General features: G+C 37.5%; 1 protein-coding gene across 4 annotated transcripts in view; it reads right to left on the bottom strand.

The window, feature by feature from the left end:
• gnas (GNAS complex locus) overlaps positions 1–25078 on the bottom strand; it is a 95231-nt gene that overhangs the window by 44319 nt on the left and 25834 nt on the right. For 3 of the 4 annotated variants that reach the window (XM_053684260.1, XM_017481204.3, XM_053684261.1), the window contains 4 exons: positions 23615–23687; positions 11739–11793; positions 11514–11633; positions 3988–4085 (listed from right to left, as the gene is read on the bottom strand). In XM_053684260.1, coding sequence (XP_053540235.1) covers positions 3988–4085; positions 11514–11633; positions 11739–11793; positions 23615–23687 — 346 coding nt within the window. Of the gene's footprint in view, positions 1–3987; positions 4086–11513; positions 11634–11738; positions 11794–17957; positions 18775–23614; positions 23688–25078 lie in introns of those variants that run through there. The other variant, XM_053684262.1, reaches the window with a different exon arrangement.

Below are 25078 nucleotides of genomic sequence, written 5' to 3'. Positions count from 1 at the left end.
GTACTAGCTGCTCCCTACATGTAACAACAATCTCCTGAATTCTTCATATGTCTGGGCTATGGGGTTGAGTGGCAAGAATGAAGCCTTCTTTTAACTAAAATAAACAAAACTAAAATCGAAGCCTGGCTAAAGTAAAAAACAACAACAACAACAACAACAACAACAACAACAATAACATATCCAAGCTCCCAAAAGCATGTGGAATAATGTGTTATGGTTTGATGAGACCAAAGTTTTCACCAAAAGAACACCAATCCTCAAAGTGAAGCATGGTGGTGGCAGCATCATGCTTTGTGGCTGCTTTTCTTCAACTGGACTCAGGGATTTAATCAGGGTGGAGGCAATAATTAATAGCTCCAAATACCAGTAAATTTTGGCACAAAACCTTAAGGCTTCTGCTAAAACACTTAATTTCACCTTTCAGCATGACAATGACCGGAAGCACACCTCCAAATCAACAAAGAAATGGCTTCAGCAAAACAAGGTCAAGGTTTTAGAATGATAGTTCACAGACTAGAGTCCAGCTCTAAATCCAATCGAAAATCTTTGGGGTGACCTAAAGAGCGCTGTGCACAGGAGATGCCCAGCCAATTTACAGAGTTAGCGGTGTGCACACTTTCTGAAAATGATTTCTATTATTTTTCACTTTCATTTATAGGTTGCATTTTCACAATAAAAGTAGAAAATGTTCTGACATGATTTATCTTGGTTTCATATTTTTACAACCCCAAATCCAAAAAGTTGGAATGCAGTGTAAAATGTAAATAGAAACAGAATACAATGATTAGCAAATCTCATAAATGCATATGTTATTCGCAATTAGGGTTGCAACTAACAATTATTTTGATAATCGATTAATCTGTCGATTATTTCTTTGATTAATCGATTAGTTTGGATTAAAAGGCCAATTTTTCTTTTCTGTATTTCAAAAATAAACACGTTACTTCACATTCTGCCCATTGTTGTCCTTCAAATATTGTACAAATTGAAGGCTATGAAAAATGTATTAAATGTATATATGGAGGCTATGCTATACATTGTGTAAAGGATGTTTTTTTTAAATTATTTTTTATTTTGAAAACAAAAAAAACAACTTATTGTCCACAAGCTTTAAAGCAGAAGTTAAATCATTATATTAAAAATGCTAAAAAAGGAAAACAAAAAGCACAAACTAAGTGTTAACTGGTAAGAGGTTGAATGTTCTGCAGTAACACATACATTCACTCATCTGAACACAGTAACGTTACTTTATTCTGTAAATGTATGATACTTCTTACATTTCTATACAATTACATGTTATAACCCCATTACAGTTACTGCTCTCATAAACACAATTATTTTTGTTTGTAAATATAGCTAAATATAGCATCAAACAATATATTAGAGCAAAATTATTATTTTAGACAGAGTTATTGTGCTTCCTTTCTATTGCGTGCAGTTTGATTGATGCGCATGCTCGGACTCTCGGACATTAAACTTCGCTTATTCAGTGAAGTTTAATGGAGACTCACTTGTTGAGGACGAGCCTTTATATAAAATGGAAATACTGGCATGAATTTCTAACATTTACAGGAAAGAAGGAAATGTACCATTTTAAGAAAAAAATACGGTAATTTTGAATTTGATGGCTGCAACGCGTCTCAAAAAAGTTGGGACGGGGCAACAAAAGGCTGGAAAAGTAAGTGTAACTAAAAAGAAACAGCTGGAGGAACTAATTTTGCAAGTGATTAGGTTAATTGGCAACAGGTCAGTAACATGATTAGATATAAAAAGAGTATCTTAGAGAGGTAGAGTCTCTCAGAAGTAAAGATGGGATGGAATCTGGATGGAAGCAGATGTTGCTCTAAAACCTGTATATACCTTTCAGCATTGATGGTGCCTTTCCAGGTGTGCAAGCTGTCCATTTCATAGGTACTAATGCACCCCAATACCATCAGAGATGCAGGCTTTTGAACTGAGCACTGATAAAAAGCCGGATGGTCCCTCTCCTCTTTAGTCCTCTTTAGTTTAGAGGATGCGGCATCCATGGCTTCCAAAAAGAATTAAAAATTTCGATAAGTCTGACCACAGAACAGTTTTCCACTTTGACTCAGTCCATTTTAAATGAGCTTTGGCCCAGAGAAGACGGTGGCGTTTCTGGATCAGGTTCACATATTCTTTGCATGATAGAGCTTTAACCAGCATCTGTGGATGGCACGGTGAACTGTGTTCACAGTGAGTTCTGGAGGTGTTTCTGAGCCTATGCAGTGATTTCCAGTACAGAATCGTGCCTGTTTTTAATACAGTGCCGCCTGAGGGCCTGAAGGTCACGGGCATGCAGTATTGATTTTCACCCTTGTCTCTTGCGCACTGAGATATATCCAGATTCTCAGAATCTTTTGATGATATTAAATACTGTAGATGAGGAGATATTCATAGTCTTGGCAATTTTACGTTTTGGAACATTATTCTGAAATCGTTCCACAAATTGTATACGCAGTTTTTCGCAGATTGGTGAACCTCTGCCCATCTTTACTTCTGAAAGACTCTGCCTCTCTAAGATACTCTTTTTATACCTATGTTTATGTTACTGACCTGTTCCCAATTAACCTCCAGCTGTTTCTGTAACACTTACTTTTCCAGACCTTTGTTGCCCCGTCCCAACTTTTTTGAGACCTGTCGCTGCCATCAAACACAAAATGACCTTATTTTTTCCTTGAAATGGTACATTTACTCAGTTTAAAACATTTGATATGTTTTCTATGTTATATTGTGAATAATATATACAATTTACTATAAAAACAGGGACACATTATATAAAACAGTTATGAAAATATTTATCCAATTTCCATTACATGGAGCATACTAATATATTAAAATAAATGTTATTCAAGTTGTTCAAATGCATATACTATTTTTCAGTTAATAGCAATTTGTTATAAATGCTTTGTGGGAAGCTTTAGCACCAGTACAACATAATAAAAGTTAGCCAGCTAGTAAGCAAAAACTCTTTACAAATATTTAACAGCTGTGTAAATAGGCCAGCTGATCTGCCTGGGTTTATTTCAAATTAATTTAAGTCCAGATATTACATCAATTTTAAGGTCCTTAATGGTCATCTAGGTCCATGATTCTTACAGTGGGATCTGGGGACTCCCTGGAGTCTCCAAAGCATAGTCAGGAGGTTTGCTTTTTTAATTTTTTTCTATATTTTGTCTTTTGTTAATAGTAGAAATCACAACCTACCATTATAAAAGTTAATAGAAATATGATAGAGTACTTAGATATTATGCTGTTTGATTGGTTAATTGAATTTAATAAGTTTAATCCAAACATCAATAACTTATATAGGCCTATAAAAACATGTAGGTCTATAAATAATGTCAACTTAATTATAATGAAAGGTTTTAATAAAAATGAAGTGAAAAGTTCAGAAATAAAAAAAACTCCATGTCTCCAATAAATGGCCAATATAGTATTGTACACATGCAAATAATGCCTAATATTTAAATGACTGATTATTAATGTGTGTGTGTGTGTGTATATATATATATATATATATATATATATATATATATATATATATATATATATATTATATATATATATATATATATACATATATTTATATAACATAAATCTGTAATGTGGGGTCCATTGAGGGGGGTTCATCCTTTTTTGCAAATAGCAACCCAATCTAGATCACAGTGTTATGTAATGAGAATTATTTAAACCAATACTGCATTGACAGCTCAGCTGCATCTGTCTTGGATGTAATTTCATGAAATAACAACAGTGACCTGTACTTCAAACAATACAACAATACAAGGAAGAGAGAACAATGGATGAAGTTAAAAATGATCTAATTTCCTTACCAATGTGGATTTTAAACTTTATTAAATAATGATTAGTCAGGTTAACCAATGCCCACCATTTAGCAACAGAGAAAGAAACAGAGAGAGAAAGAGAGAGAGAGTGAAAGAGAGAGTGTCAAAAGTCTATACTCACTACTGAGCACAGTCAATCAGCTGATACTCATTGGATCTGTCGAAGCAGGCTCTTACTCCCTCGTCGTGCCACAGGGTCTTTGTGTGTTCATAAAATTCCTGCCAAAATGATTGGAACAAAATTGAGCATGAGAAAAGGCGGAAACAAGAATAAACTAGGATTTCGCAAATAATTTAGTATTTGTCATGCTGTGTAATATCACAAAATGCACTTCATGAAGTAGTCTGGTCTTTTGAGGTAAAAGGTTTAAGGTGCCAATCAACTGGATGCTTGAAAATGTGTGACTTACAGACAAGTGTAATTCCGAAACCAGCTGTAGGTCATAATTTCAGTATCAGCTTATTGATAGATAGCGTTATTTATTTATTTTTTAAATATATTTTTTAGGCAATCAGCAAAGCAGCATTTATGAGACATGAAAGTCAGTTGACAACTGAATGAATGAAAGAAATGTAATAGCTGCCCCCCCCCCCCCCCCCAAGAAATATACCTTGCCTGATTGCTGTCTGTAATGAGATTTTATTCAAATTAGCTATCAATGTTGAGATTAATGCTGCACTTGCCTACTTTCACTTTTCTTTATGTGATCTGTGTGATAAACATGCTGTTTAGAGGCATTTGCAAACATACACAAACTGTGCTTTAAATGCATAGCTGGATTTCTTTTTCTATTTGTTTTTCAAATGTTACTATCAAACCAATATTTCGAATCCGTGTCCCTAGACTATGGAGGTTAAGTGGGCTTTTACCTATTTATAAAATATTTCATATTTTAATGGTGCTATCTGACAAATTTTGTTTGCAATTCCAATTATATTTGAGTGACTCAAGTAAAATATACATTCCCTGTCCACTTTATTAGGAACACCTGTACACCTGTGCACATTCATGCATCTAATCACCCAATCTTGCAACAAATCATGCAGATACAGTGGTGCTTGAAAGTCTGTAAATGTTCTATATTTCTGCATAAATATGACCTAAAACCATCAGATTTTCACAAGTCCTAAAAATAATCAAAGAGATCCCAATTAAACAAATGAGGCAAAAATTCTTGGTCATCTATTTATTGAGAAAAATTATTCAATATTTCATATCTGTGAGTGGGAAAAGTATGTGAACCTCTAGGATTAGCAATTAACTTGAAGGTGAAATTAAAGTCAGGTGTTTTCAATCAGTGGGATGAGAATTAGGTGTGAGTGAGGGCCCTGTTTTATTTAAGGAACTGGGATCTATCAAAGTCTGATCTTCACAACACATGTTTATGGAAGTGTATTATGGCACGAGCAGAGGAGATCTAAAGAGTTTGGACTCCACTAATCAATAGTCAGATAGACTGTGTACAAATGGAGGAAATTCAAGACCATTGTTACCCTTCCCAGGAGTGGAGACCAACAAAGATCACTCCAAGTACAAGACATGTAAAAGTCTGCGAGGTTACAAAGGAACCCGGGGTAACTTATAAGCAACTAAAGGCCTCTCTCAAATTGGCTAATGTTAATGTTCATGAGTCCACCATGAGGAGAACACTGAACAATGGTGTGCATGGTAACGTTGCAAACTCTCCAAAACGAACACTGTTGCCCATCTGCAGTTTGCAGATCATGTGGACAAGTCAGAAGGCCATTGGAAAAATGTTTTGTGGATTCAAAATAGAACTTTTGGTTTAAATGAGAAGCATTACTGTATATTTGGAGAAAGTAAAATGCTGCATTTCCAGCATTTTTTTTTTGCTGCATTTGGGCCAGGCTGACTTGCCATCATTGGTGGAACAACGAATTTTGAATTATACCAGCGAATTCTAAAGAAAAATATCAGGACATCTGTTAATGAACTGAATCTCAAGAGAAAGTGAGTCATACAGCAAGACAATGACCGTAAGCACACAAGTCACTCTACCAAAGAATGGTTAAAGAAGAATAAAGTGAATGTTTTGGAATGGCCAAGTCCAAGTCCTGACCTTAATCCAATAGAAATGTTGTGGAAGGTCCTGAAGCAAGCAGTTCATGTGAGGAAACCCACCAACATCCCAGAACTGAGGCTGTACTCTACTGAGGAATGGGCTAAAAATCCTCCAAGCTAATGTGCAGGACTGATCAACAGTTACCAGAAACTTTTTGCTGCAGTTATTGCTACACAAGGGGGTCACATCAGATACTGAAAGCAAAAGTTCATGTACTTTTGCCACTCACAGATATATATATATATATGAAAATCTGTTTTTGATAGATAGATAGACAGATGGATAGATGGATTTTTTGCTTTTGTTTTTTTTTTGTACTTTTTTAATTACTTTTCATAACTTTTATGACTTTTATGAAACTATATAAAGGACAGGTGTGGAACATGAATGATCAAAAATGTTTCTGAACACTAGAACTACTTTGAACAAGAGAACTAGGCTGTAATAACGTTTTACATGTAAAACATGTTTCATTACATTCGTCTTGTATTCTAAAAACATTCGCATACGAATGATGTAAATTGGGAAGAAGGGCAATCAGTGGGACACCTGTGCTTGCTTCTTTTTACATTCACCTCTATGTCAACTGCCGTGGGTTCACCGGGACGTGCTGCTCCGGCTCTCAGACCCTCACTGAACGCAGAGAGAGGTGAGAGTGCAGCGGGAATGCAAGACCTCGCGCTTGCAGGACAGTACTGGTGATATTTAGAAAGTTTCTAAGGTTTGTCCAAAAAGTTGCTAGATTTGTCGCTTTTTTTGGCTAAACAAGGTCGCTAAAGGGGTCTGAAAAGTGGCTAAGTTGGTAACACTGGTCTTAACTGACAGCTAGATAAAAGTCAGCTAAACTCCGCCTCTCCCCAGCAAAAAGAAAATACAGAGGGAGAGGGAACACAGAGTTTTTACACTTATGCACATCCTATTTGAAAAGCAATAAAATACACCAAGTACCCAAATGATGTGTGTTTTTTTCCTTGATAACAATTTGCACCCCCTTCCCATCTTTCTGCGCCCCGCAAAAAAAAAGTTATCCAACCCCTATCACCCAAGTGAAAAACTAATTTCCCCCTTAAACTTAAAATCTGGGGATCTCACCTTTAGCAGCAATAACTGCAACCAAACGCTTCTGATAACTGGAGATCAGTCTTTCACAGCACTGTGGTGGAATTTTGGCCCACTCTTCATTGCAGAACTGCTTTAGTTCAGCCACACTGGAGGGTTTTCGAGCATGAACTGCCCGTTTAAGGTCGTGCCACAGCATCTCAATTGGTTCATGTCAGGACGTTGACTAGGCCACTCCAAATTTTAATTTTGCTTTGTTTGAGTCATTCATTGAGGTGGACTTACTGCAATGCTTTGAATCATTTTCTTGCTGCATAATCTAATTGCGCTTAATCTAATTGTGCTAATTGCGCTTCAGTATGGACTGAAGACCGGATATTTTCCTTTAGGAGTTTCTGAACAGAATTCATGTTTTGCTCATTTACTGCACATTGCCCAGGCCCTGAAGCAGAAAAGCATCCCTACACCATCACACTACCACCACCATACTTGACCGTGGATGTGATGTTCTTTTTGTGGAATTTGGTGTTTGGTTTACGCCAGATGTAACGGGACCCATCTTCCAAACACTTACATTTTCGACTCATCAGTCCCAAGCTCATTCTCCCAAAAGGTTTGAGGATCATCAAGGTGTGTTTTGGCAAAATTCAGACGAGCCTTAATGTTCTTCTGGGTTAGCAGTGGTTTTCATCTCACCACTCTTCCATGGATTCCATTTTTGCCCAGTGTCTTTCTGATCTTGGAGTCATGAACAGTGACCTTTATTGATGTAAGAGAGGCCTGTAGGTCTTTTGATGTTGTCCTTGGCTCTTTTACACATGCATCATAATAAAATTCCAGGACTTTCAAGGACTTTTCAAGCATATCCAATTTTTTTAAGGACTACACAAGAGATTCCATTCAAGCATGTTGTTTATTTGTTCTTTTAAAATGCTAAAAAATTAATTATTAATAATAATAAAACAACCAATTTTATATGGCACCTTTTCCTATATGACAACATATATGAACAATAAAGAGACCTTATAAGAAATATAAGAATATACACCAATTAGCCATAACATTAAAACCACTGACAGGTGACTTGACATTAAAGTAACATTGAATATCTCATTACAATCGCACCTGTCAAGGGGTGGGATGTATTAGGCAGCAAGTGAACAATCAGTTCTTGAAGTTGATGTGTTGGAAGCCGGAAAAATGGGCAAGCGTAAGGATCTGAGCGACTTTGACAAGGGCCAAAAAAAAAGAGCTACTGTAGCACAAATTGCAGAAAATGTTTATGCTGGCTATGATAGAAAGGTGTCAGAACACACAGTGCATCACAGTTTGCTGCACATGTGTAGCTGTAGACCGGTCATGCTGACCCTGTCCACCACTGAAATCACTTACAACAGGCACACGAGCATCAGAACTGGACCATGGAGCAATACAAAAGGTGGCCTGGTCTGATTAATAATGTTTTTGTTTACATCATGTTGATGATACAGGATTTAAAGTACCTCCGCTAATGTCTTTGTGCCAGATACCACAGCACACCTTTGGAGGTCTTGTGGAGTCCATGTCTTGACAGGTCAGAGCTGTTTTAGCAGCACAAGGGGGACCTACACAATATTAGGCAGGTTGTTTTAATGTTAAGGCTGATTGGTGCATTTATCAAGTTTTGTGATGATATTTTAATTCAAGTTGAGTAAAATGCCTGCTGAAATCTGATTGGCTGAAGGCGGCCATGTTTTTACAGTAATTCGGTGATGATTAAAAATCCAGTTTCAGATTAATCCAGATGATGCAGCACACCAAATTTCAGCTCAAACTTTTGGTTCCCGATAAACAGCTATTTGAACCTAACTACACCCCCTTTCAATGTCCATGCCCCAAACTTTGCAGACATGGTCAGAACTAGGCCTGCAACAACTAATCAATTAAAATCGAGAATAAACGATAATTAAAATAATCCACACAAATTTCATTATGGATTAGTTTGGTCTGTGACATCACTGTGGATAATCCTCATCAGTGAGGTCACTTCATAAAAATGCATTTCTATGAATAAAACGCATCTGAAAAACAGACTGAGCTGCTGTGGGAAAAACTGCACGATCCGGGTCATCCAAAACATGAGAATGTTTTATATTAAGTGCTTCAGACAAACTCGTGAGTGTATTGACGTGGCTTATCGAGTCAGACGCTGTGACAGCGCGTGTGCTGTTTAATGTGTTCCAGACGTGTTTTCTTCGGCGCAGTAATGACATTTTTACCTTTATATCCTCATCTGTAAATGTTAAAAATTCATGCCAGGATTTCCATTTTACATACACGCTCGTCCTGACAGCGAGCGAGTCTGCGTTAAACCGCACTGGATGAGCGCGAGTCCGAGCATGCGCGTCAATCAAACAGCGCGCGAGAGAAAGGAAGCGCAATACGTGTGTGTTACTGCGGAACATTCAACCTCTTACCAGTTAACACTTTTTTAAGCATTTGTAATATAGTGATTTAGCTTCTGCTTTAAAGATTGTAGACAATCAGTTGTTTGTTGTTTTCAAAATATAATGTTGATGGACATTTTTAAAATCCTTTGCCCAATGTATAGCATCACCTACATAGATACAGTTAATAAATTTTTCATAGCCTTCAATTTGCACTATGTTTGAAGGACAACAATGGGCAGAATGTGAAGTGTTTTTTCGAAAAAAATACAGAAAATAATAATTGTCCTTTTAAGCCAACTAATTGATTAATCGAATAATTAATCGACAGATTAATCAATTATCAAAATAACCATTAGTTACAGCCCTATTCAGAACCTTGTACGGAGTTGGGTTCATGAATTACAACTGTTTGAGTAAACCAGCTCCACCTCCTTAAAACTGATTGATGTATGGCGTCCATACTGTTAACGATTAACAACATGTTTTTGTTCATTATTAAGATTCACACTCTGCTGAGTACCACCAGCAATTGTGAAGACAGACCGTGTGTGTGTGTGTGTGTGTGTCTGTGTGTGTGTGTGTGTGTGTGTGTGTGTGTGTGTGTGTGTGTGCGCGTGCGCGTTTAGGAGTGCTGCACCTCCACTGTAGCCTCCACTCATTGTCAGATAGTGTTTGATAACTAAAATCTCTCTCTCTCTCTGTCTCTCTCGCTCTCTCTCTTTGCCAGTATCAGCCAGAAGAGGATGTCCTCCAGGAGAGTTTTTATCTGAATTTTTAAAAAATTTTATTTGATTTTTATACCACACCGTGGTATCGACTTTGGTATCGAGTATTGTGTACTTTTGGTGGTATCGGTACAGACTACTAGATTTTTGGTATCGTGACATCCCTAGTGCATGCACAAACAGGCACCCTCACAGGCTAAATTGAGTAAGTTCTCATTAGATAGAGTCCCTACCCAAACCTACCATGTTTTGTGATGATAGTTCAGTGTTAGCCCTTTCAAATGCATGTTGAAAGCTGATGGGATGATGGCAGCTATGTTTTTAAAGTAATTAGCTCCTAATCAAAGATCCACTTACAGCACATTTCAGCACATAAAAAGCCTCAGTGTAATCCTGTTAGTTTAGTGCATGGTAGCTATGTGATTAGTCTTAGCTAAAAACTGCTGTGAAGTATGGCAATACAATATAATGGTTTGCTAGGCTCCAATTTCTGTCCATCACAGTCAGAAAAAATCAGCACTTTCATGTAACAAACATGCACATTGCTTTACTCCGCGGTTCACTTAGCTAAATTAAGTATCTGTTAGCAGTCAACACCCTCCTCACTTCCATGGATGGTATGAGTATGTCTCACATAATTGCAGCTCTTTATATTTGGCAAAGTTCTAGTTATACTATCTGTACATGAGTAACTGTAATAGGTCTAGTGATTCATATATAGTATGTCACTGTACTATGAAATAAATAAACCACCCAGTTTCCATTATGATATAGTTAACAACAAAGAGATTAACCTTCAAATGTGTCAAAAAGTACATTCGATACATATACGTATGAGCAGAGCACTGTAAAACAGTCCTTAATATTTATTATACAACTAGATTTTAACCATGCACATAAAGTCATAATAAAGCTGCTTCCCATTGCTCCAAAATGTAATTTATGTTGACCACCTAAATCAAAATTATTTTCTTATAACAACACAGTAGTAAGACAAAATTTTAAATTAGATTAGAACCAATAAGGGAGATTAGGGTCGCTGCCCTCTGTCTTCTCAGGAAACGAGTACCTGCATAGGTAGGCAAAGTGCAAGAAGGCGTTGACTAACACTCTGAAATTCCCTGGGAAGTGTTTAGAGGTTATTATCAGTGCTAATAACTGCAGTGGCATGACACCTCAATAGTATACAGTACACTGTTCCCTCAGGTTGGAAGATTTGTTTAATTCACTCGTGTGACATCCCAAAGGATGGAATAGGAAAGGATGGAGAACACAACAACGTCAAGGCATTCTGTCTCTCTCTCTCTCTGTCCAACCCTCACCCCTAAAATAAATGATCATGATACGTACCGGAGTGAATTCAACGTCTTTTTGATTGGTTAAATTGAGGATGTACTCGATTCGAAACTGGTTTGCTGGACAGGCTAACTGAACTGGAGGTACCAAGCTATTCATTGCTGTCACGATAGTCTGTAGAAAGAACAGGGTTTTCACATGACTAAAGCACATCTTTAAAAATAGCATTTCTTATAGCACTTGTAAGCTCATTAATGTTCTGTGAGGATCAACACTTACCTCTATAGCTTCTTTTATATTATTCTTAATATCCTGAATTTTCTGTTTTTTCTCTCTGTGAAACAAACAGACTGTCAGTCACGAACAGTGTATTCAAGACACCCATTTTATGTTGTTATCCAATTAATATACACATGCAAAATGGGACTTGCTATTTGCTGTTCATGAGATTCTAGGGTTTAATGTGTACATGATTTCTGGATTTTAAAAAAGCACTATTCAGGTTCAAGCAAACAGTGACCATCTGTGAAAAGCATGATATAATTGTTCAACAAAGTAGTCTAAAGGTTAAAATAAATAAAACAAGCATAAATCTTTAAACAACTTGTACCTCTTTTGTGCCAAATGCATAATAGCCTGTTCTACCTCTTGTCACTAACTGTCAATTCAATGTATATGAACATCTCAACACTAGCTGTAACCAAAAATAACTTAATACCACCTTTAGTGCTATAAAGGTGTGATGGTATATTATCCTACGATAATGCGAGTTAAACCAATATAATTCATTGTATTTAATTTTATCAATTAAAATGTACTTATATAGCACTTTTAACAGTAGACACAATCACAAAGCATTTTTTAAGAAATAGATTTATATCCAATTTAGATGAGATATAGATTTAGATCCTAATCAACAAGCCAAAATAAGGGAAAAGCCTTGAGAGGAAACAGACAAAAGGGAACCCATCCTCTTCTGGGTGACTCCAGATACTGGGATATAAGTCATTACTCTTCCACAAATGTACTGTGAAGTAAACAGTAAAGAGTATGTTGAGAGGATGCTCAGTATGAGCATCAGGGTCTTTATAATTACAACAGAATTCGACAGTACCCAAGTGAAACTGGAGTATAGGTGATTTCCAACAGTGGCACTAAAAATGCACGGTTAAAAAAACCTCACAAAAATAAATGTAATCAATAGTTCTACATTCTGTTAATATATCATGTTTAAAAATATTCCATCAGGTTCCCTAAACAAATATTATGTATTACTTGACAGCAGGCCACTCAAATGGATACCACCACATCCAGAGCACATTTGAAGTCTAGCGCGCCAAACAAAAACAAAAAAGCAAGTGTGCCCGAAGTGTAGCAGGCACAAATTGTTCAGGGCTGTAGGCTGTTGAGTACACCAAGCAGAATTCACTTCTTCACACCTGTTTTCAGTCTATGTTTTCTGAAGCACAGTACAGGCAAAAAAAAAGTGTCAAAGGAGTGAGTGATACAGCAGCCTAGGGTCTATGAAGAACATCAGATCTGTATTACTGATGAATCTAAAACATGTTGCATCAGACAGTTACATGGTGTTAAATGATCTGTTTAAATAAAGTGCATCCTTAATATACTGGAAGTGTTCAGTCTTTAAGCTATGGTCGATAGCTTAAACCGCAACGCTGACTCCATTTCCCAGCATACACAGCGGCTTACAAACATGGCCACCGGACTCCATTTCCCACAACACACATACACACTCACAGTCGCCAGTCTTTTAATGATACACACCTGTTTGCAATCACTCATTCATCACTGTGCACTATATAAACCTCATTTTGTTACAGTCTCACTCCAAAGTAATTGCTCAGTTTCCCTTGTGTTCTGTCATTACCAAGCTATTGTTATTGTTCTTTGCTTCCTGGTTTTGATCTTTGCCTTTGCCCACATTTCTCTGATTGTTTGACCCTGGACTGTTTATCATGCTGTTTTTTGCCTTAAATTTTGATTTGTCTGCCTTCATATTAAACTGTCCTTTTACCTGCACTTGCACCAGCTCAGAGTCTGTGTTCTAACAGTCGAGCATTAAGTGAACACAATTGATCAACCTATATGCTTTACTACTGTCTCAGATCCCCCATTTAAACGGATCCTTTTGTCAACCTCAGAAATTGCAGCAGAATTTCATGTCATTGCTTGTGTTTTATTTATTTATTTATTTATTTTACATAGATTAGAAAACTGAATTGTCCAATGGGAAAACTAAGATTAAGACTTATTTTGAAAAACAAAATATTACCATAATCAACATCCCACACCAGTATTAACAAGTCACCTACGTGTAAATATTACATCTCAATCTATGTAGCTAAAATTACAGAAAACAAACAAAGCTATCTAGTTTTTATTATAAAATATCCTAAAACAAACAAGCTATCTATGTTAAATTGTAATTCTTGGATTGTATCCATCTGAATAATTAGCTATTAATAGACATGTGCCAAATTACATCTTTAGACACAAATTAGGTGTCTAAGTATTTTCTAATCTAGTAAGGCCTAAGATGACCAGTACTCAAAACAAAACAAACCTTTTGGTAGGTTTGAAAGCTATGAGAAAATTCAAACAACCTCAGGATTTGCTTTGAAGCCATCTTGTGTAAGCACAGTTAAAAGCAAGTATACTTCAGCCTTTACAGGGAAGGGTCACTGTCATGTCCAGTGTCATGTCCAGACCAGGTAAGTTGTATTATGATTGACAAGATAAATTACCAGTAAATTAATTACATACATCCTAGTGTTTGTTTAGCTCCAATAGTGCGAAGTGGTTATTAAATATTTTGGTTACAAAACAATTGTATCAATGTAAATCCCTGTCAATTACCATAAATGACAAGATGGCTGACAATGAAATTCAGGTGATTCACTTCCTGGTTGACGGCTTTGCTGTCAGATTCATTGGCACATTATTTTTAGCAAACCGTTTGGAATATTAACATTCTCTTGATAATTTTTGCCCAGGTTGGTCTGAAGATGATGTATGCCAAATTTAGTGTTCACTGGACATAATCTATAGGAGGAGTAGTGAAAAGTGATTTTGACAAAATCCAAGATGGTCAACAGGACACTTTCAGCACACTCAAGGGAATTACAGGAAAAAAGAATTGTGAATTTAGCACAAATTTTTCAAATGATATAAAAATTTTTTTAAAGTTGTTACAGTTATTGACCACAAGGTGGCACAATCACGAAACCTCTTGGGTACATTCAGGGCATGGTCCTGAAGACACTTATCAAGTTTTGTGATGATATGTAGATGAATTGCTGAGATACACTCTGACTCCTGTTTTTTTGGCATTTGCCAGCACGTTACAGAAGAACAGTTTTGAAAATCTAAATTCCATCTTTTGTACAGACATGTCTCAAGATGATGTGAGCCAAATTTGGTGAAGACTGGACAAAATTTGGAGGAGGAGTAGCAAAAATGGCAGTTAGATGTGAGAATTTTTAGCATGTTGTAACATTTGACCACTATGTGGCGCACAAAATTTATTGCAAAGCCTCAGACCACGGTCCTGAAGCCTACCTAGTTTTGGTGTCAGTTGCCAAAGTCGTTACTGAGATACATCCCCACGTTTTGTTTAGTGGCTTGACCATCAGATTTGCTGGCCCATTGCAGACAAACTATTAGGAGTATTCAAAATTCTTTTGGATGACTTTTGGGAGAGCTTGCTCAAGAGATTTCATGTGCCAAATTTGTTGATGATTGGACAAACTTTGTAGGAGGAGTAGCGAAAAAAATGTTTTTGATGAAATCCAAGATGGTAGAAAATCTAATTAGGAATTTGGTGTCATAGGGTGGAACTCATCTCGACAAAGGAAATCCAGGGATGCCAGGCTTTTAAATTTTGGACACATGATTCAAAAGTTATGACCATGAAAGTACCTCCAAATTAGGCCCAAATTTGACCCCAATAGTGTGGTTAGAGCATTGGCAGCACTTGGCCCAAATTTAGTCAGAATGTTCCTTAGACCCTCCACTAATCATTGTGCCTAATTTCACCAATTTTGGTGCTTGGCCCCCTTATTAACTCAGTTCATTCTATTTTATCATTATATTACAAATATTTTCCTGTGAATCAAAATGAAACCACCAAGTTTGTCACAGTTCGCAGTAACGATTTCTTCTCTAATTGGTCACTGAATAGACCTATAATATTAACAATGTAATGAATAAACTAATAATATGACCTTAAACAGGAAGGTTTGTTACTTGCAAATCAGATTTGGCTACAGAGTGAGAGAGTGAGCTAAAGCACTAGAATTTTGTGATTTCGAAAGCCACTGAATTATGGATAAATTTGGATGCATGCTTAACACGTCTGAAGATTGGTGAATTTGACTGACAAACTCTTTTTTATTATTTTGCTATAGAAGATAAAAGATATACTGCACTCTTGTTAGAATGGCCTGTTTTATTCAGCCTCCAATTGACCATGGCTCTAATAGAGTTTTGTTGTAATAGTTATTTGGACTCAAAGCTCAGCACTTAGTGTCTGCTTAAGACGAGCTGGGGAAAAGTTAAGTTATATTCAATAACCCCTGACACATGTGGCAAGGCATTCAAGCTGCCACAGACTACAAAGTCATGATGACCAGCCTATACACAATAGCCTCTCCATAGCAGAGGAACTCAATTTGTTCTTTGCCTGTTTTGACAGAGAGAACAATAACAGGAATACAGTTAGGCCTACTTTGCCACCTGACCAACACCTACTGCCGACACTGAACACTAATGGGGTCAGAAGGGTTCTGCACAGCATCAATGTGAGGAAAGCAGCTGGTCCTGATGGTATCCTAGGGAGTATAGTTCATGCATGCGCCGACCAGGTGAAAGAGGTCTTCACCAGCATTTTCAACCTCTCCTTGACCAGCGCCATTCTCCCTAAATTCCTCAAAACTACATGACTGTGCCCATCCCCAAACAGCAAAATGTGAGTTGTGTGAATGACTATAGTCCAATTGCATTCATGCTTTTGATATCCAAGTGCTTTGAGAAGCTGATTCTGGCACATATTAAAAGTATCATCCCTGCCACTCTGAACCAGTATCAGTTTGCTTATCAGGCAAACAGATCAACAGAGGATGCATTCAACCTCGCCCTCCACACTGCCTTGGAACACCTCGAAGGGCCAAACGCATATGTCAGAATGCTCTTTGTTCACTTCAGTTTGGCCTTCAACACAGTCATCCTCCATGTGCTGGTGTCCAAACTCCACAGCCTAGGCCTAAGCACAGCAGTCTGCAGCTGGATTCTAGACTTCCTGACCACATCAGCACGTCAGGTTAAGAAAGCACACATTCTCCACTCAGACCCTGAATACTGGTGTTCTGCAGGGATGTGTGTTAAACCCTCTGCTATATGCCCTCTTCACCCATGACTGTCTACCTGCACATCCAACAAATACCATTGTGAAGTTTGTGGATGACCCAACAGTCATTGGGCTGACTACAAACAACGATGAGACTTCATACAGGGATAAGGTATGGAACCTGACAACCTCATCCTTAACACCAGGTTTACAAAGGAGATTGTGTTGAACTTCAGGAAGAAAAGGAGAACTGACCTTAAACCTCTGCTCATAAATGGCAAGACTGTGGAGAGAGTCCCCAGTACAAATTCTTGGCGGTGCTTCTGCTGTCGTTGGAAAGGCACAACAACGCCTCTACTTCCTGAGAAGACTGAGGAATGTGAGAAAACGACTGATGTACAGCGGAGAGTGTACTGACGTACTGCTTTACAGCATGGTACACCAGCTGCACAAGAGAAAACCAGAAGGCTCTGCAACAGGTCATCAGGACTGCTCAGAAAATCATTGGCACACTGCTACCGGCAATTGAGGACATTTATCTGTCCAGATGTCAGAGCAGGACCTCCAAAATCATCAGAGATAGCACCCACCCACCCTGTACACAACCTTTTCAAACTGCTCCCCTCTGGCATGCAATACAGGACAATTCACACCACAAGGATGAAAAACAGCTTTCTCCCCAGAGCTGAACACTGCCTGATTCCCTCCCCCCAACAACCACCAAAGACACACACACACACACACACACACATGCAATTGCACATGCACCTTTGCACATCCTGTCTTACTGTCTGTCCTACTATCTACTGTCTTACTGTAGCACACTGTTGAACTTTCAATTGTTTCATACATGCAATTGCATATAAGTAAACAATTGAGCATCTTGTCTGTCTGTCCTACTATCTTATTGTCTTACTGTAGCACTTTGTTTAATTTATCTTTCTTTAATTTACTATTTTATACTTATTAGTCTGTTTTTTATATTGTTGCTTTATGTTGTTGTCTGAAGAACCCCTTGAATACCATTATAATCTCATTGTTTTGCACAGCAGGACAATGACAATAAAGTCTTCTTATCTTATCTTAAAGGATAAGATCACCCAGAAATGAAAATTCTGTCATCAATTACTCACCCTCATGTTGTTCCAAACCCATAAGATTTTCATTCATCTTTGGAACACAAATGAAGACATTTTTAATGAAACCTGGGAGATTCTTGTCCTGCAATTTATAGTCCAAGTAACCAAAACTTTCAAGCTCCAAAAAGTTCATAAACTAATCCAAGTGCCTCCAGTTGGTAAATCCCAATTTTATGAAGTGATACAAATGCTTTGTGAAAAAAAAAAAAAGTTTTTTTCCACAAAATATCTCCACTTCTGCATAGATCTCTGACGATGCATATGTGTTATGTTGAAGCGAGAGCGGACAAAAAATGTAAATACTCCTCTATGTTGAAAACACTCCTCTGCAGACATCTTTGTTACAAATTGTCTATGTAACATAAACTTATGGATTAAGTTTTTGTACAGCGTCCCTCTTCCTCTGCTGTAAACAGTGCAGTGTTTTCGGTTTCGGTTGTGTCACGAGATACAATAGGATACTCATTTGTCATAACACATTCCATGTAAATGTCATATAAGCTCCCATCAGTGGAGGTGACAAAATGTGCATCAATTCTAAGGCTAACACCATAATAAATGTATCAACTGCCAATGTTAGTGTGCGTGCGTATTTGCATCTTCATTTGCATTTTGTTTACACGAACGTACAATGTCTGCCAAATTTCAAATGGGAACACAAAGTCCATTTGCAATTGCATTTCCCATGTCTTACAAGTTATGGCCCTGTCATATATAAATAGCAATAACAATTACCCCATTTGCTATTTCGTTTCCTCGGCGCTGCGTACGGAGCTTGCCAAAATTCAGATGGAATCGCAATCCCTTTTGCATTTGCATTTCCGATGACTTGCACAGAAACCTGTTGATCAGTGTTGGGGTGAGAGTATACTATGGAGCGTGTTTGTATTTGGAAGTGATGTCAGACACAGTCGACGTCCAAGAAGTAGTGATGGTAGTTCCAGCTCTTTTTATTAGGCCGGATCATTTGGCTCAGCTCAGCAATAAGAGTCGGCTCTTTCAGCTCCCAAATGGCTCTTCATTTAGTATCACTTCTGTTTTTTATAATTCAGCCAAATTTAGCAATATTTTGACCTGTGTGAACATATATCACTTCAATTATTCAGTGAAATTATACTAAACCTTGTAATTTCCAGAATACCATAATTTTACATTATGTTTGTTATAAAAACCTTAAACAATGTAAAAACATCAAACACTTGTGTATTGAATGTTTTATTTATATATTTAATTATCCAAAACACACACCATTAAAAAAAATACACTCAAAATGGAACACAGTGTGTCATATAACAAATAAAAATAAATAACAATGTGGAAATTTACATGTACAATTTTAATATGCCTGTGAATGTTTTTAGTGGACCCTGCTCAATATGATATTTTTACCTTACAAATTCTACATACTGCCTTTATGTTGTCTATGTCAGAGGTTCTCAACCCCATATTGGAGGAGACCAGGTTATAATGATTATCTATTCTATATAAAATCTATCTATCTATATATAGTGTATATATATCTATATATGCTGTATGTGTGTGTATGTATATATATATATATATATATATATATATATATATATATATATATATATATATATATAAAATCTGTTTTTGATAGATAGATAGATAGATAGATAGATTTTTTTTTGCTTTTGTGTTTTATTACTTTTTTAATTACTTTTCATAACATGATTTTTTCAATTTTTTTCAACTTTTATAAAACTATATAACGGACAGGTATTAAATATGAATAATATAAAATGTTTGTGAACACTATAACTACTTTGAACAAGAGAACTAGACTGTAATAACATGTACTATTTAACACTGCATTACATTCGTCTTGCGTTCTAAAAAACATTGGCATGTGAATGATGTAGATTGGGAGGAAGGGCGCGTCTCGTTATCCATGACATTGTTAAATCTCCGGCTCTCAGACCCTCACTGTACAGAGCAGACGCAGAGAGAGGTGAGAGTGCCCGGAAAGCAAGACCTCGCGCTTGCAGGACAGCACTGGTGATATTTGGGAAGTCGCTAAAAAAGTTTGTCCAAAAAGTCGCTAGATTTGTCGCTAGGCGTATTTTATTTATTTTTTTTGGCAAAAAAATGTCGCTAAAGGGGTCTGAAAAGTGTCTAAGTTGGTAACACTGGTCTGCACTGACAACTAGATAAAAGGCAGGCTAAACTCCGCCTCTACCCAAATGATGCCCTGTCTGTTTTTTTCTTAAAAAAATTCGCGCCCTCCTTCCGATCTCTCCAAGCCCCCTCAGGAGGGCACGCACCCCTTTTTGAGAACCACTGGTCTATGTTATTAAAATGCACCCAAATGCTACTTCATTTTCGACCGTCACTCATATAATTTTCTGACTCGAAATTAAGGATAATCTGTCTGCCACACTGCTCAGCCATGCGCACTCCATGCAGGAGTGAAGCATCAGCACAATCAGTTGTGTATTGAAGTTCAGCACATTTACACTGTAGTGAAGTTCAGCACATTTTCCTTCTTGCCTGTTGACTGTGACTGACGTCACTTCCAAATACAAACACGCCTCATAGAATACTCCCACCCCAACACTAATTGACAGGTTCCTGTGCAAAACATCATAAATGCAAATGCAAAGGGAATTGTGATGCCATTTTAATTTTGGAAGGCTCCATAAGTGAGGCTGAAAAAGTGAAATAGCAAACGGGTTAGGGTCAGCTAATTGCTATCGCTATTTCTATACGACAACTGCAAATGAGCTTTGCGTTTCCACTTAAAATTGGTCAGACATTGTATCTTCGTGTACACAAAAATGCAAACAGTAGTACACAATTTGCATTTTCATTTGAATTATGTCCCAATTTGTGCAGCCACAAACAGAAAACACAACTGCAAATACAATTTGCAATTAGTTTTGAAAATTGTCTGTAGAATACTTCCATAGCTGGCAATTAAGCAGATTTCGTTTAGTTCAGCTTTACTTCCACAAACTTCACTACTTCCATAAGCAGTAACAGGTGTTCTGATAGAAAAACAAAAAAGACATTTAGATTGGACCTTTAGAAATTTACTTCAAGTTGAAGTGAGAGACACATACAGTGGTGCTTGAAAGTTTGTGATCCCTTTGGAATTTTCTGCGTAAATATGACATAAAACAACATCAGATTTTCACACAGTAGATAAAGAAAGGCCAATTAAACAAATAAGACAAAAATATTTTACTTGGTCATTTACTTATTGAGGAAAATGAGCCAAAATTTAGATATACATTTCTGTGAGTGGCAAAAGTAGGTGCAACTTAGGTGCAACATTTCCGGTAAATGTTGATCAGTCCTGCAGATCGGCTTGGAGGAATTTTAGCCCATTTCTTTTACAGAACAGATTAAACTCTGGGACGTTGGTGGGTTTCCTCACATGAACTGCTTGCTTCAGGTCCTTCCACAACATTTCTATTGGATTAAGGTCAGTACTTTGACTGGGCCATTCCAAATCATTAACTTTATTCTTCTTATGACCCAATAGTTCCAAGGTTGCCCTGGCCCAGATGCAGCAAAACAGGCACAAACCATGATACAACTACCACCATGTTTCACAGATGGGATAAGGTTCTTATGCTGGAATGCAGTGGGTTTTTTTCGCCAAACATAACGCTTCTCATTTAAACCAAATAATTCTATTTTGGTCTCATCCATCCACAAAACATTTTTACAACAACCTTCTGGCTTGCCCGTGTGATCTTTAGCAAACCGCAGATGGGCAGCAGTGATCTTTTTGGAGAGCAGTGGTTTTCTCCTTGCTACCCTGCCACACACACCATTGTTGTTCAGTCTTTGCCTGACTCATGAACATTAACATTAGCCAATGTGAGAGAGACCTTTAGTTGCTTAGATGTTACCCCGGGTTCCTTTGTGACCTCGCAGACAATTACTCATCTTGCTCTTAGAGTGATCTTTGTTGGTCCCCACTCCTGGGGAGAGTAACAATGGTCTTGTATTTCCTCCATTTGCACACAACCAGTCTGATTTGGATTGGTGTAGTCCAAACTCTTTAGACATAGTTTTGCAACCCTTTCCAGCCTGATGAGCATCACCAACACTTTCTCCTTTGTTCAAGCCATGATACACTTCCACAAATGTGTTGTAAAGATCAGACTTTGATAGATCTCTGTTCTTTAAATAACAGAGGGTGCTCACTCACACCGAATGTCATCTCATTTATTGAAAACACCTTCAAACTAACTGCACATAGTTTCACATACTTTTGCTACTCACAGATGTAATGTAATATTGGATCATTTTCCTCAGTAAATATATAACCAAGTATAATAATTTTATCTCATTTGTTTAAGTGGGTTCTCTTTGTCTACTTTTAGGACTCGTGTGAAAATCTGATGATGTTTGAGGTCATATTTATGCAGAAATATAGAAAATTATATAGGTACTCCGGTTTCCTCCCCCAGTCCAAAGACATGTATAGTAGGCTGATTGGCATGTCCAAAGTGTCCGTAGTGTATGAATGGGTGTGTGAGTGTGTGTGTGATTGTGCCCTGCAATGGATTGGCACCCTGTCCAGGGTGTACCCCGCCTTGTGCCCGATGCTCCCTGGGATAGACTCCAGGTTCCCCGCGACCCTGAAGGATAAGCGGTATAGAAGATGGATGGATGGATAAAGGTTTCACAAATTTTCAAGCACCACTGTATGAATGCCATAATAACAAAATTACTATTACTAAAAGATATAAATTTAAATAATAAATCAACAGTGTCTCTAATAGTGTTTATGTCCTAAAGAAAAACAAACTGCCGTTAAAAGCCCTGAAAATACATAATAAAAATACATAATTAGTTAGGGTCGTTTTTGATTCACTGATGATTCTTTACACAAACAAAACTAAAAACATTGTACAAGATCACCAGTTGTCAAACTCAAAGCCCACTGTCTCATTCCATTTAGCCTGCCCAAACTTGCAAAAAATAATGGAAAATTGTAGTGTAGTACATTACACACCATTTTCACACTGGAGCAGTACTGAAATCTTACCGGAGGAGTTGCATGAGCATATACAACCATCCATCTAATCCACATCGCACTTGTTCTGTCTGCACCACTGACGCAACTGTGTGATCAATTTTTTATATTTAATATTATAATTTCAATATATGTTTGTGAAGTCCAAAAACATAACCATGCCCATGGGGACAGTCAACAACTGATACTGATCCAAAATGGACATCCTTACAATGATCAGCCTGCTCTCTGCCAGCTTCTGTTAAGCTACTTAAAACATCACAGGTACAATGGCAACATGTTTTAAGACAATTTGTGTCCTATATTCAGGTGCAAGACATTTACTGTGTAAAATATGTATATGTCGCTGGATCAGATCAGAAAGTATGTCCTATCCAACCCTATACTGCACCAGCATTTGAGTCCAATATCAGCACAATAACAATATTCAGGGTCAGATCTGTGCAACCCTACCCTAAAAAATCTAGACAAAAAAGAAGAAAGTAATAACTGTATGGAGCTTGGTGTGTGAACTGCTATGATGTTAACAGGACATGTTGGCATTGAAAGTTATAATACAATGACAGTTTCTCATTGTTTGCCACATGTTTGTCATAACATAGATCATGCATAAAGTAGACATGGAAATGGCACTTACTCAGCATTGAAGCCATTGACATGTAAAATGCGCATCTGTTTGACTATAGTGCTTTTGCCCGATTCTCCAGCTCCTAAAAGAAAAAAAAAGGAGATTCAAAGCATGGGTGAAGAAAAGGGGAGATCATGTCATTGAATAAATTAACAGTACAATTTACAGTTCATTCAATCCCCAGTCTAAAAGTACACTTAATGCCATAGGTAGCATATTACAAAACATTTGTATGGTACCAAACATGTGTACTATATTAAGGATCCATCAAAATTTCAATGAAAAAAAAAAAATCAAGATATCCTAAAACACTTTTATTCACTGATCATACTGATCTGAGAACAGTCTGGGGTATGCTACACCAGTCAAGCAGAACCATACACAATGGTGCAAGCTGTGAGAATTTGGATTGTTTAACCCATCCTATGTGAAAGATATAAGACAAATTAAAGAATAGACTAGTCTTTGTTATGGTGAGGCAGGCCTTTTGCTGCCATGGTTTGCCTCGACTTGGACTGATGTGTTAAACAGCATTTTCCACCAACATCATCAAAACACCAATTGACAGAATATCATTTGAAATTATGGCAGTCAGTAGAATCTATGCCAAGGCATACTGAAGCTCTACTGGTGATGGCGGTCCAACAAGTAACTTGAGTAACTAAGACATCCATCCATCCATTTTCTAGACCGCTTATCCTACAGGGCCGCAGGGAACCTGGAGTCTATCCCAGGGAGCATAGGCACAAGGCGGGGTACACCCTGGACAGGGTTCCAATCTATCACAGGTGACAATCACATACACATTCACACACTGCAGACACACCAATCAGCCTACCATGCGTGTCTTTGGACAAGGAAGGAAACTGGAGCAACTGGAGGAAACCCCCGCAGCACAGTGAGAACATGCAAACCTCGCACACACAGGGCAGCGACGGGAATCAAACCCCCGACCTTGGCGGTGTGAGGTGAACGTCCTAACCACTAAGCCACCATGCATCCTCACACTAAGACATTTTTTTTATTTAATTTGCCATCTACGTGGCTGGACACAAATTTACATTTGTCAGGTTAGCACTCACCCAGTTATTTAAATAAAAGCCAAGGAAGTGACGAGCAACATCAGCCTAGAGAATAAGGCATACACAAGTTTATCTAAAGATTAGGACAGGGCATTTTGTATATAAATGGGTAGAACTTCTGCCAAAATACATGTAAACCTTGAAAAAGTCACCAAATATTCCTATTTTATACATTCACATTTTGTGCTTATATGACAAACATAAACCTTACTCGCCAATCACATATTTAGACTCCCTTGTGGGATCGCCTCTAAATATGCTAAATATAGTATATCTATTTAGTGATAACTCAAAGGGAATATAAAATGTTTTATGTCTTGCTAAAGACAAAGAAGCAGCATTGCCAACTCTTTTCAGCAGAAAGTAGTTAATACAACTCAAAAAGTCAATA

This window comes from Ictalurus punctatus, chromosome 12 (genome assembly GCF_001660625.3).
Source record: "Ictalurus punctatus breed USDA103 chromosome 12, Coco_2.0, whole genome shotgun sequence".
Classification (NCBI taxonomy): domain Eukaryota; kingdom Metazoa; phylum Chordata; class Actinopteri; order Siluriformes; family Ictaluridae; genus Ictalurus; species Ictalurus punctatus.
This window is presented reverse-complemented; position numbering and strand designations above follow the sequence as displayed.